Genomic DNA, 15,118 nt, shown 5'->3' with positions numbered 1-15,118 from the left:
CCTGCTCCTGTTAAGCCTGATAGGTATTATAGGGTGCCCGAAGCTCATAAATATTTGTTTAAGAGTCCTAGGGCGGACCCAGAAACTATTTCTCAAGGACCTAAGGGTGTAAAGGCTTCTGTGGTTAAAAATCCTGTTCCCACTGTTAAAGAGGCAAGGGCTTTGGATAGGTGGGGAAAGAAAGTGTATACTTCTTCCACTCTAGCCATGAGAGCATTGAATTGTCAGTTTCATATGCTTAAATATCAGAATTATCTCCTTTCACAATTGAAATCTAAGGTGGATGCTTTGGCGGAAGGTATTGAGTGTAAAGAGTTGCTGGATTTGGTTCACGTGTCTGAACAAGTGGGTAAGCATTCTTTGCAATGTGGTTTTGATGCTGTACAGGCCTCCTCGAGGGTGGCTGCTACCAGTTCTGTTCTTCGCAGGCATGCTTGGTTGAAGGATCAGAATTTAGCTGAGCATGTTAAGACAAGGATTTTGGATGCTCCTTTACAGTCTGATGTGTTGTTTGGATCGCCTGTGGAAGCAGTTTTAAAGAAAATGGAGGACAAAGCTAAGTCTATGCAGACTGTTAAAGATTTTTTGCAGGTACAGCCACCAAAGTTTAGTAGAAATTGGCCTGTTAAGGGGTGGACATATCCTGCTTATGATTCCCAGTCTAGGGGTAGGTCTAGACGTGGTAGGGGCAGGGCTCAAGGTTCTTTAGGCCTAGAACAGGGAGTTCACCTGCTCAGACTTCTGGTGAGGGCAGGGGTCAGTCCTTTCGTAAACAAACCCAATGACCTGTCTTTTCAGCTGCCAGCAGATTCTCGTTTGGCAGCTCCTTTGGGAGGAAGACTGTCTCTTTTCAAAGAAAATTGGGATTTAATTACTCAAGACAAATGGGTGTTGGATATCATTCACCACGGTTACAGATTTTATTTCCATACAATGCCCCCTTTCAAAGGCATGCCAGACGTTCCTCCTCCACAAAGAAAAGAGGCTCACAAGCAAGTTTCTCAGTTACTTCACATAGGGGCCATTCAGCCAGTCCCTGTATCAGAAAGGGGCCTAGGATTTTATTCTCGCCTGTTCCTTGTACCAAAGAAGGGGAACACGTGGAGACCAATTTTGGATTTATCTCTCCTCAACACGTTTTGGACATTCCCAAGTTCAAGATGTTGACGTTACAACAGCTTTTACCTCTGCTGGGCAAAGATCACTGGATGGTAACTTTAGATCTCAAGGAAGCTTACCTTCATGTGCCTATAAGGCTAAGTTGCAGGAAGTATCTGCGGTTTCGAGCTGGAAATTCTCATTATCAGTTCTCTGCATTGCCCTTTGGCTTATCTACTGCCCAGAGTATTCACAAAGGTTCTGGCTCCAGTGATAGCTTACTTCAGGCTTCAAGGAATTCAAATCTATCCTTACTTGGACGACTGCCTGATTCTGGCTCAAGAAAAGGAAGACCTTCTACAGCATCTGGAATATGTTATAGCAGTGCTAAGATGCCTAGGGTATTCTGTGAACGAAATAAAGTCCAGTCTAGTACCCTCTCAAGACATGTGCTTTCTGGGTGTGAGACTGAATACAGCAGCCCAGATGGCCTTTTAACCCCGGACAAACAAAAGAGTCTGTCACTTTACTTCCATCAACTATCTCATCAGTCCGTGCTGACTGCAAGGACAGTCCTTCAAGCATTAGGGTTCATGGCATCTTGTATTCTGGTACTTCCCAATGCCAAACTGCATATGAGGAAGCTACAATGGTATCTCAAAAATGTATGGACACAGCACTGCCAGGATTTGGACACTGTCATTCAAATAATACCTTGCCTTCAAAAGAATTCTTGTGGTGGGCTCAGGAATGTCACCTAAACAAGGGACTCTCTGTGACCCGGCCAGAGGCAAGTCAGATCTTAACGACAGATGCCTCGGACATTGCTTGGGAGCTCATCTAAATGGAAAGTGGATACAAGACAAGTGGCCTGCCAGACTACAGCATCTACATATCAACATGAAAGAGATGTTAGCAGTCCAGTTTGCATTACTGGCTTTCAAGGAGTTACTTCTTCCAGGGCAGGTGTTGATTCTAACAGACAACACAACTGTCATGTGGTACATCAACAAGCAAGGGGAACACATTCTTATCCTCTATGCAGGCAAGCAATGATTTTATGGGAGACTGCGCTCAGCCTGCAATTAACTCTTCAGGCAAGGTTTCTGCCAGGAGCACAGAACTCCTTAGCAGATGTGTTAAGCAGACAAATCATGGATCCCCACGAGTGGAAACTGGATCTTCATGTATTTCAGAAATTGACAGTGTCATGGGGAACTCCAGACATAGATCTGTTCGCTTCTCCACTAAACCACCAGCTGCCAAAGTATTGCACAAAGGGGTTTCATCACACAGCTTGGAAAGTGGATGCTCTGTCTTTCAGTTGGAAAAACCTTCATGTGTATGCCTTTCCACCTCTGCCTCTTCTTCCAAAGGTACTATTAAAGGTCAGACAAGACAGGCCAAGGATGATTTTGATAGCTCCAGATTGGCCTCGGCAACACTGGTACCCACTACTACGGAGTCTGGTAAAGAAGCCTCCATGGCCTTTACCTCTGATTCCTCATCTGTTATCTCAGAAGGACGGTCATCTGCTCAATGTCAAGCTTCACTCTCTTCATCTAACAGCCTGGCATATTCTGTGTTGAAACACAGCAGGTCTCAACTTCCTCAACAAGTTTTAAATGTGATTATGGAAGCTAGAAGACCTAGTACAAGGAGAGTGTACGCAGAAAAATGGAAGAGATTTTTATTTTGGAGTACAGCAAAGAATTTGGAGATTTCTGAGCCTAATTTGAGTGTGGCTCTTCAATATCTTACTGAATTATTGGACAAAGGTTTGTCCTTCTCTTCCATTAAGATTCATGCTGCAGCAATTTCAGCTCACTATGATTGTGACCCACCTTTGTTTTCGCATCCTTTGTTCAAGCAGTTTCTTAGAGGGGCAAAGAATATAAGGCCCCCACGTAGAGCTCCTACTCCTGCTTGGGATCTCAATTTTGTGTTGGAAAAACTTACTCTACAACCTTTTGAGCCTGCAGCTACTGCTGAATTGAAATATTTGTCATGGAAGACTGCTTTTCTGTTGGCTATTACTTCTGCAAGAAGGGTGTCTGAGTTGCAGGCCCTTATGGCAGTAGAGCCCTTTTTGATTTTCCATAAGGATAGGGTATCATTACGTACTAATCCTTCTTTTATGCCTAAGGTGGTTTCTAGTGTGGCTTTAAACCAAACTATTCATTTGCCTACGTTTTTGCAGACCCTCAAAATAAAGGGAAAAGATTTTGCACACTTTAGATGTACACAGGCAATTGCGTTATTATTTAAGCAGGACTAAGGATTTTAGGCAGTCTCAGCAATTGTTTGTTTCTTTTGCTTTGGGTTCACAGGGCAAGCCTGTGTCAAAACAAACTATTTCTAGGTGGATTGGCTTTTGCATTGCATTTTGTTATTCCCATCATGGCAAGGAGATTCCAGCTGGGATTAGGCCTCATTCCACTAGGGCTACTGCCACTTCAACAGCATTTCTAAGGGGTGGCAACTAAGGATATTTTGGAAGCAGCTACTTGGAGTTCAGTGCATACTTTCTCTAAGCATTATCACCTTCCTATCTACTCTAAGTCTAGGGCTGGTTTTGCCACAGCTGTTTTGCAAGGCATGTTGTCAGCTCCTACTTCCTTATGATTTGCCAGCCTCCCTTACCTCTGCTTTGGGATTCTACCCAATAGTCAGGACTGCAGCAATGGAAGGCGAAGAACATAGTACAGTTTTGTACCTACCATAAATGTAGATGTTCGAGGATTCCATTGCTGCAGTCCAATTTACCTCCCTCCTTCCCTCTGTATTTAGGGGTGGTTGTGTAGGTGAGGTTACATGCTTATATTTTGTATATATTGTTGTATATATTGTACATGTTTTGGTGCAGGTTTTTGGGACTTGTCTTTTTAGGGTCTTCTGACATCTGGGGCAAGAAAAGACTGAGGATATGACGTCGGTCATGCGCATTAGTACCCTGACGTACTGACGTCAGTCTAATGCGCCCTGACCGACGTCAGCCTTATACTCTGGTATTCGGGCCGACTGGACGCGGACTATACCCAATAGTCAGGACTGCAGCAATGGAATCCTCGAACATCTACATTTATGGTAGGTACAAAACTGTACTTTTCTTGCTTTACATGCTGGGGAAGATGCTTTCAACTAGCTGATACTACTTTGGAGAAGCCTTTTCATCTACTGGCTTCTCAAACTATGGTCTAACTACTGTTTGTATATTATCTGTCTCCTTGTGGTTGTATGGAAACTTTTTGATATACAGCATAATGGAGAGGATGGGTCAGTATTTGTTGGAAAGTAATATGAAAATTAGAGAGGTCAGCAGTAATATCTCCTTTCCTGTGGTGGGAAGCCATTCAGATGATGTTCATTACTAAGAGAAATGGTAATGAAGCAACACATTTTGTTTATTGGTGTGTGTCTTGTTTTTATGTTGGCACATGAGTTTGAGATTAAATAAAGACCATATTCCAATCGGGTACCAGAATACTGTTTGCTAGGGCAGTTCTGGAACTTTGGTGAGGTGATTTGATAAGGAATAGAATGCTTTCAGCTGTTTCATGATGTGGTTGTTATTACTTCTATGTGGTGGGTACAAGTTAGGGAAGGTTCCAAGGGCAGTCAGTCCTAAAAATGCATAGCTACTTTAGCAATAGTATTACTTTGCGAACCTCTTATACTCAGCATACAGCTGTTACTTAGTTGCTAGTTCATTTCAAAGAGCATGGTGGTTGTCTTATTACGATTTAGTGCTAGTTTGCTTGTTGTCAAATAGCTGCATATGTAAAAGTTACAGTTGGCGACAGATGGTTTTTACTTTGCATGTTGAAAGATGGATTTTTACAGAAGTCTGAGACACAGTTGTCTGTTTCTTTACTAAGTCTTTGCTTCTTGAGTTTTAGCAAGAGAAGAGGGTGGTCGAAACATTCAAAGCCCCTTTAAGTCAATGAAGATCTCTCCAGTCATACTGCCTGCTTATGGAGTAAATTGGGCTGATGACTGCATAAGTAGCAGTTAGATAGTTATGAACTAATCTAAGGTCATGCTGAGAGTCTAATTGCATTATGTAATGTTTTATTTACTTGTAAATATTTGTTTTTCAAATATGGAGTTGCTGGTAAGGAGTCTTAGGGAACTGGTATTATTAGGGCATGTTTGACTTGATGTAGAACTATGCCCACAGCTGATGACAGGTTTGTTTTATTTGTTTATCTGTATTTGTTAACCAGGAAGGAGCTCTAATCTCCATGAACCTTTAATCAATCACAGCCCAAGAGCACTGTCTTGTCAGGTGACTCACATTTGACAATTACAAGCCAAGGGACTCAAACCCTGAACTACAACAAGCAGCTCGATGACAGTTCAAAGTCTTAGTGCACTGTGTCATTGATAGAGTATGGGTGAAAGATTTTGCTGCTACTTCTGTGGAGACATGAATGAATGTGGAGTGGACAGCATTTGAATTGGGATTAGTCTTCTCTTCTAGCTTTTTCATATTTTTAACAATTTTCTCTGAGATAGCTGGATGTAGAATGGAAGAAGGTATCTGTAAAGTGGATCTAGGTTTGTGTGAGTATATCTGTACATGTTTGGAATATGGAAAAATACTCCACAAGCTGACATCTCTTCAGGAATTAAAGGAGAACATGCAGTCCACTGAACTAATGACTCGGTAACACCACCAGCAGAAAAGGTACGACTGCTTCAACAGTATAAAAACAATAAAAGATCATCCAGATCCTTTGACTGCTGAGGCAATTTCCCAAACAGTGTGATGTTCATAAAATAAGATACACTGCATATTTTTGATTAAAATATTGCATATTATTCATATTCTGGAAAAGTGTATTCACACCAAACTTGTAAAACACCTTACTGATAATCTCCCCGTCCCTACACAACATGGTTTTCAACCTGCGCATAGTACAACCACAGCCTTACTCTCCTTTACTGACACTGAAGAGCTTTGGATGCAGGTCTTTTAATAACAGTAGTTCTACTAGACATATCCAAAGCTTTCGACACAGTGTCCCATACTAAATGAATACAACTGGTAACACTAGGATGCTCCAAATAAACCCTAACTTGGTTTAGCAATTATCTGGACAATAGACAACAATGTGTAAAATGGCAAACAATCAGTCTGACTTCCTGGTATATAAAATCCTCCAAGGCCATTTCTCGGTCCCTTACTTTTTAACGTATTCATAAGTAATCTCCACTCAGTCTCCCTTCTAAGCTCACTTACCAATACATCAATGATTCTACCATAATTTCGTCTTCTAATAATTTTCAAGACCTCATAAAAATAACACAAAATGCTTTTTCAGCAATAGAAGCATGGTTAAATGAAACACAATTACTTCTAAACCCAAAAAGTCAAAGCTACTGATATATTCATTCAAATCTCCCCCAAAAGACTTCAGAAGTTTCTCCCAAAATAAAACTGAAATAGTAGTAGTGCACACTGCAAAATTACTAGACATTATTATAGATGACAAACTATGCTTTGCAAAATTACTAGACATTACTATAGATGACAAACTATGCTTTGCAAAATTACTAGGCATTACTATAGATGACAAACTATGCTTTGCAAAATTACTAGGCATTACTATAGATGACAAACTATGCTTTGCAAAATTACTAGGCATTATTATAGATGACAAACTATGCTTTGAACAATGGGTATGTATCATTTCACCTAAAACTCATTTCACCTAAACTCAGTTCACCTAAACCAACTCACCTAAAGTTCATTTCACCTAAAACTCATTTCACTGACAAGTAGTACAATAAGGCAAATGAAAGGTATGTCGTTTTCCCCACTGTACTGTGATCCTGGTGTTAGTATATATAGTTGGGGGGTGCAGCCCCCCACTTATTTTGGTTTTATGTTGTCTGGTTTTGCTTTACATTATTTGGTAAAAGCCAACTAGGTTGGGGGGCTATGCCTCCCACACCCCCCTTACTATATATACTAACACCAGGATCGCACTACAGTGGGGAAAAGGACATAGACCTTTGATTTGCCTTACTGTACTACTTATCAGTGAAATGAGTTTTAGCTGAAATAAACTTTAGGTGATTTGGTCTTGGTGAAATGAGTTTTTGTTGAAGTGATATGAACCCTTAAAAACACATACCCAATATAATAAAAAAAAAAAAAAACACATTTCAAATTAGTTAAGCTCTACAGACGGAAATCATATATATATTCCAACCAGAATACAATTGGCTAGTATTCTCCTACTCCATTCCCTCTTCTACGGCTCCTCTATTTTCACAAACCTGCACATAAATCTGAGAAACAAATTACAATCATGCTACTACAAAACTGCTAAATTTGCCTGTGGCCTACCACACTGCATACACCACTGTCAAGCCAATGACACATTAAAATGGCTCAATTTCCCTCATTAACTCCAGTACACACAGCTCACCACTGCTCACAAACTAATATATGACCCTCATAACTGTCCCCCACACACACACACATCTCTTCTAAGACACTTCAGTCTTCAAACAAATAACTTTTACTTGTGTCCAAACCCAACAAGAGAGCAGGACAAAGTTTATATTCCTACTCCATAGCCAAATTATGCAGTAACCTACTTCGTTCATTAAAAACCTTCAAATATACCTTAAGACACCACTTTCTTGAAAATCAAACTTGCCCATGTTGTCCAAATCTAATTCCACCTTAGAATTAATCCTAGGTCTCTGTTGTACAACTGGACTTTATCCTCAACTAACAGCCTTAATCAGCTAACCTTCATTAGTCCACAATGATTTAATAATAATATAAATAACGTTGTTCTCAGCCTCTATCCTATTAGAATATAAACATTAACAGAATACCACTAAGTGATTACCCATTGCATTCATTAAGTAAAACTATAATTAGGTTTATTTTGTTTATTACTACTGAATTTGGATGCAAATCATACTGTTAAAAATGTTATAAGTTTTTTAATGTAAATGGAGCTTTTCTCCCCCGGCCTCCACTGAAAATGGGTTTCTGACCCAGTGGACTTTCCCGGTCAATAAATAAATAAATGTAAATTGTCAGTGTTTCAAACTGTTCCTACACGCACACACACACACACACACACACACACACACATATATATATATATATATATATATATATACACACACACACACACATATATATATATATATATATATATATATATGTGCATATACATATACATATGTACATATATATATATATATATATATATATATATATATATATATATATATATATATATATATATATATATGTATATATATATATATATATATATATATATATACACAAAAGTGGATATAAAAAGTGTACTCAGCCCTGTTAAAATGCCAGGTTTTTGTGATATAAAAAATGAGCCACAATAAATCATTTCAAAACTTTTCCCACCTTTAATGTGACCTATAACCTGTACAATTCAATTGAAAAACAAACAAATTTGTTAGGGGAAAAACAGTAAAACAAAAAATGTACAATAAGCTGGTTGCATAAGAGTGCACACCCTTAAACTAATACTTTGCTGTAATTAAATCAAAAGGTGCTTCAACATCAGCGTGGCACATCTTGACTTGGCAATATCTGCCCACTCTTCATTGCAAAAGTGTTCCAAAACTGTCAGATTGTGAGGGCATCTCTTGTGCACAGCCCTCTTCAGGTCACCCCACAAATTTTCTATTGGATTTAGGTCTGGGCTCTGGCTGGGCCACTCCAAAACTTTAATGTTCTTCTGATGAAGCCATTTTTTGTTGATTTGGATGCTTGGGGTCATTCTCATGTTGAAAGGTGAAATTCCTCTTTATCTTCAGCTTTCTAGCAGATGCCTGAAGGTTTTGGGCCAAAAGTGACTGGTATTTGGAACTGTTCATAATTCTCTCCACCAGTTGCAGCTGAAGAAAAGCAACCCCAAAGCATGATACTGCCACCACCATGCTTCACCGGGGGGTGGTATTCTTTTGGTGATGCAAAGTGTTGTTTTTGTGCCAAACGTACCCTTTGGAATTGCGGCCAAAAGGTTCAGGTATGGTCTCATCAGACCATAACACATTTTCCCACATGCTTTTGGGAGACTGGATGTATTCTTTTGCAAAATTTAGCTGGGCCTGGATGTTTTTCTGTGTTACAAAAGTCTTCTGCCTTACTCGATAGCTCAGACATATGGAGAATACAGGACATTGTTGTCACATGTAGTACACAACCAGTACTTGCCAGAAATTCCTGCAGCTCCTTTAGTGTTGCTGTAAGTCTCTTGTCAGCCTCCCTGACCAGTTTTCATCTTGTCTTTTCATCATTTTTAGAGGGACATCCAGTTTTTTGCAATGTTGCTGTTGTCCCATATTTTCTCCACTTTTTCATGACTACCTTCACAGTGTTCCATCGTATATCCAATGCTGTGGAAATGTTTTTGTACCCTTCTCCTGACTGATATCTTTCAATAATGAGATCCCTTTGATGCTCTGTAAGCTCTCTGAGAACCATGGCTTTTGTTTTAGCAGGCAACTGAGTAAATGTCAGAAAAATCCTACTAGGACAGCTGAACTGTATTTGGGGTTCATCAGTCTCTCTTTAATTGACGGCAGATGTGTACCCGAGAAGACTGAATGTAATTAAATCAAAAGGTGCTTCAACAAAGTATTAGTTTAAGGTTGTGCACACTTATGCAACCAGCTTATTGAATGTTTTTTATTTTTTTATATTTATACCCCAAACAGATTTGTTTATCAATTGAATTGTACAGGTTACAGGTCACATTAAAGGTTGGAAAAGTTTTGAAATGATTTATTGTGGTCTCATTTTTGTATATCACAAAAACCTGGCATTTTAACAGGGGTGTGTACTGTGTGTGTGTGTGTGTGTATATATATATATATATATATATAGAGAGAGAGAGAGAGAGAGAGATAAAAAACACATACATATATATATATATATATATATATATATATGTGTGTGTGTGTGTGTGTGGGTGTCTGTACAGCTGCAAATGCACTCTCATACTTTCTGTTTCCTTTCTTACACCCACTATTTGTCCTCTGACCGTAAAATGAATGAAGTCGGTACTGACTGTAGACAGGTGTCTTCAAAATACATTTAGTGAAACTTATTTGCACATACAAGGGGAAAATACAAAAGAAAGAAGAAAAAAGAAAAGATGAAAAAGACTATCAGCCATTACCTGAACTGCTGGGTATGGTGTGGAGTACAGGGCTGTTGTCTTCCTCATTAACATGCCCAGAAACTAACCAACTGCTATGATAGTCTACAGCAAAATATCTGGCCTTCAGAAGTAACCAGTAACATAGCATAGTTTTCTTGCACAGAAAATGGTTGGCAATTTGCCCATTCCTGCCTCCCAATTATACTGTAACACCTGCAACCTTTTTATCTTTGCAAGAGTTTTCCTTTGATTCTTCAGAACTTTTCCAACTTACTGACTTATACAGGAAGGATTTCAAACTAAATATATATATCCTAGTCCCATCTAAGTCTCACTCTTTCTCACGCACATGCAGTACTCACTTGAATCACACATGACGTGTTGGAGCTTTATTTCTGCCTACATTCATTTTACTTCTTTCATCATTATCAAAATGATAATCACCATAAACAAAATGATCATGTGAGGACACTATGAGGTCAGTACTTGCACAATAAAGCACTGAGGATCAGAATCTTCTCATATCAACGAAACAGCAAATGAATGAGGAGGCATTATCTAATTCTAGCCATAACAATCCTGCTTCATAAAATGTAATTCAGTCTGTATAAAATAATACTACAGTTCTACTGTTTCACACAAAAGTTGCATGTAAAGATGTATTCAAAATAAAATATGGCATCCTACATGTGTAAGACAAGGAAATGAGAACTTAAACGTCACCCATTGTTAATGTGGAAGAAAGAAGTCAAAAGCATCACGTCTCTTACATAACGTGCCCTCAGACCAGACAGGCACACGTTATTCGTTTTCTTCCAAATCAAAAACAAATCCCATGATTTCTTAGTGGACAAGAGGAGATGAGAGAAAATCGAGCTCAACGATATGGTCCACTATATAACAAGAAAGAATAAACACTTTAAAAAGATAAAAAATGACCTTCTTACCTTCCATGGCATACTTCATGTCCTGCGAAAATAAATTCCACATAACCTCAGCACTGATTTTACCTACACTCAGCTCCTGAGGAAACCTAAACAGAAAGCAATGCAAAAACAAAAAAAAATGAATGAATGAAAAATATGTTCTATTAGTGTAAGAAAAAACTTCAGTTATTTAATGACCCAAAAAAGTAATTGCGTAAAATGCCATAATGTTATCTTGTCAATTTACTATCGGCTTGTTAAACCATTACAGATAGATGTTTAAAGGAAACGTTTAAATTAAAATTGCAAAACACACTGGTAAAAGGGGATGGAAAGCCGTTTGAGATAAAGTGAAAATACTTACGTTGCCTTTAAGTATCTAACTTGCAACAATCAATGGTGAGCTGAAGGGCCATTGCTTCTTAGAAAAAGGGATGGTCAGTGTTCATGCTACCTAAAAACTCTATCGTGCCTGGTATATCCCTCTCACCCTCTTCACTCATCAGATAATGGACCACTACATGCGACATGAGAAAAGCCAGACTCTCCACAAGGGCAGCCATACTTTCGCATAATTTGCCATTTTCTTTTATAGCACTCAGCTAACGGAAACTTTACATCTGCAAAAAAGTTTCTGTGTACCCAGGCTTTCCATTATTAAAGAACTTCAGTTTAAACAGTTTACTTATACTAAGCCTATATATAATTTATACTATATGCCTCTTGCATTATTTTACTGGAATAAATGATTCTGTAATAAAGCTTACCAACCAGATGCAGACAAGTCATTTTAATTGGTCTCTCAGTCCTCAAGATGCTTTTCATTAAAATTCATTCTCTCTGCATCTTTCGTTTATGATAATTTCAATACAGCTTTTACTTTTATGGGAAATACCTTAAGGGTAAAACAGATTTATTCTGTGCTACTATGGCGGTAGCATCCCACCACTTCATATTCTTGGGCTACAAGTGACACAGAAAAATCACACTGAAGAAGGGCATCTATACCTGAAACCTTTGTGAATATTGTGGAATATTAAAAGTTTCTACTTCAATAAGCATTTCCAGTGCCTGCATATACAGTGAATATAAAACATGTACACATCCCCGTTAAAATGCCAGGTTTTTGTGATATAAAAAAATGAGGCCACAATAAATCATTTCAGAACTTTTCCCACCTTTAATGTGACCTATAACCTGTACAGTTCAATTGAAATACCAACAAATCTGTTAGGGGAAAAAATATATTAAAAAAACAAAACAAAACGTACAATACGCTGGTTACATAAGTGTGCACACCCTTAAACTAATACTTTGTTGAAGCACCTTTTGATTTAATTACAGCATTCAGTCTTCTTGGGTACACACCTGCCATCAATTAAGGAGACTGATTAACCCCAAATAAAGTTCAGCTGTTCTAGTAGGATTTTCCTGACATTTACTCAGTTGCCTGCTACAGCAAAAGCCATGGTTCGCAGACAGCTTAAAAGCATCAAAGGGATCTCATTGTTGAAAGGTATTAGTCAGGAGAAGGGTACAAAAAAATTTCCACAGCACTGGATGTACCATGGAACACAGTGAAGACAGTCATCAAAAAGTGGAGAAAATATGAGATAACAGTGATGTTGCAAATGCAAAAAACTAGATGTCCCTCTAAAAATGATGAAAATCAAAATAAAAACTGGTCAGGGAGGCTGCCAAGAGACCTACAGCAACACTGAAGGAGCTGCAGGAATTTCTTGCAAGTACTGGTTGTGTAGTACATGTGACAACAATCTCCCATATTCTCTGTACATCTGGCCTATGGGGTAGGGCTGCAAGACAGAAGCCTTTTCTTACACAGGAAAAACATCCAGACCTGGCTAAAATTTACAAAACAATACATCAAGTCTCCCAAAAGCATGTGGGAAAATGTGTTATGGTCTGATGAGACCAAAGTTGAACTTTTTGGCCATAATTCCAAAAGGTATATTTGGCACAAAAACAACACTCCGCATTGCCAAAAGAATACCATCCCCAAAGTGAAGCATGGTGGTGGCAGTATCATTCTTTGGGGTTACTTTTCTTCAGCTGGAACTGCAGCTTTAGTCAAGGTGCAGGAGATTATGAACAGTTCCAAATACCAGTCAGTTTTGACCCAAAACCTTCAGGCATCTGCTAGAAAGCTGAAGATGAAGAGGAATTTCACCTTTCAGCACAACAATGACCCCAAGCATACATCCAAATCAACAGAAGAATGGCTTCACCAGAAGAAAATTAAAGTTTTGGAATGGCCCAGCCAGAGCCCAGACCTAAATCCAATAGAAAATCTGAGGAATGACCTGAAGAGGGCTGTGCACAAGAGATGCCCTTGCAATCTGACAGATTTGGAGCGCTTTTGTAAGGAAGAGTGAACAAATATTGCCAAGTCAAGATGTGCCATGCTAATAGACTCCTACCCAAGAAGACTGAATGCTGTAACTAAATCAAAAGGTATTTCAACAAAGTATTAGTTTAAGGGTTTGCACACTTACGCAACCAGCTTATTGTACATTTTTTTATTTTTTTATATTTTTTCCCCGAACAGATTTGTTTGTTTTTCAATTGAGTTGTAGAGGTTATAAATCACATTAAAGATGGTAAAAGTTTTGAAATGATTTATTGTGGCCTCATTCTTTTGTATCACTAAAACCTGACATTTTAACAGAGATGTGTACTCTTTCTATATCCATTGTATCTGTCATAAATGGCACCATACCATGTATAAACTCCTTTATATGGCAGCAATGTGCTCAGTAATGATGCCAACAACTGAGAATTTATTGCACAATGGATCTTAAGCTTGGTCAGGTGATCAATAAATGTTGGCCACAGTACCTCTGTACAAACAGATTGATTTCTACTAGGTTATTCCTTCTTTCCTAAGTAGTCCAGCCACTAGATTTATTCTTAAACCTGCATCACCATTCCTAGTAGTTGCATATCCCTGCAGTCATTTATCGTTAACAACATTATAAAATGCTCCTGATGAGAGGCTATGTAATCTACACAATTGTTTTGATTTCTTTTTAAAAACAATTTATGCCTTATGGCATATATCCTTTCAATGAATCTTTGAGTGCACAGAAAAAGCAAACTTCATCATCCACAGACATGTCTTTTTCGCTACTTGTATTTTGGCAAAAAGTTTATGAATAATGCAAATGATATGGCCTGACTTGCTCTGTGTGTAAAACATTACAGATGATGGTGGTAGCCCAGCCTCTATGACATGTCAGGAAATGGTTTACGTGAAAGAAAGTTGTGTAAAATCTTACCATAACAGTATATGTCCTTTTCTTCACTGTTGCAATATTCTTCACCTTAGGGATCTCCTGCCAAGAACATGCCAATGTTCAGCCAGTATACCAAAGCCTTTAGATCTTGAATGTGTCATACTTCATGCATATTCTCCCTGATCAGGATTGTAGGGCATAAAAGTGATGTACAGGTGCAGTAACCCTGAACTGAATTGCCACAGTAGAGAACAGTCTCCACAGGACAAAAGAAAGTTATATACATCCAAATGGATAAAATACAGATGGAAAATGGGGGACCCTTGGCCAAGAGGGTAACCAAATCAAAACCCAAAGGAAAAACGGGAGGTGGAGGAAGGGGCCTAATACTGCAACAGTGAAGAGAAATACAGCTACTATAATGGTAGGATTTAACACAACTGTACTATGTCCTTCGACATTACTGTTGCAGTACTCTTCACCTTATGGAGAGTACAAAAGCTCAAAAAAAGGAGAGCAAGGTGGAAGGCTGGGGGGTCTATATCACAACATCAAAAAGACTGGAGATCGAACAGTATTTACATCGAAAATGCCAGTTATCGAAGTCGCTCCTGTGGGGGGCTGCACCCACACTAATTATATATACCAACTCCGA

General features: G+C 38.7%; 1 protein-coding gene across 9 annotated transcripts in view; it reads right to left on the bottom strand.

Moving 5' to 3' along the window:
* Nucleotides 1-15,118, bottom strand: part of LOC122806326 (protein unc-13 homolog B-like) — a 2,554,726-nt gene that overhangs the window by 920,687 nt on the left and 1,618,921 nt on the right. For all 9 annotated transcript variants that reach the window (XM_044076650.1, XM_044076675.1, XM_044076685.1 and 6 more), the window contains one exon: nt 11,231-11,316. In XM_044076650.1, coding sequence (XP_043932585.1) covers nt 11,231-11,316 — 86 coding nt within the window. The remainder of the gene's footprint in view (nt 1-11,230; nt 11,317-15,118) is intronic.

This window comes from Protopterus annectens, chromosome 1.part1, assembly GCF_019279795.1.
Source record: "Protopterus annectens isolate FY-2018-M chromosome 1.part1, PAN1.0, whole genome shotgun sequence".
In the NCBI taxonomy this organism is placed as follows: domain Eukaryota; kingdom Metazoa; phylum Chordata; order Ceratodontiformes; family Protopteridae; genus Protopterus; species Protopterus annectens.
Note: the sequence above shows the minus strand (reverse complement) of the source record. Positions and strands in the feature narration are given on the sequence as shown.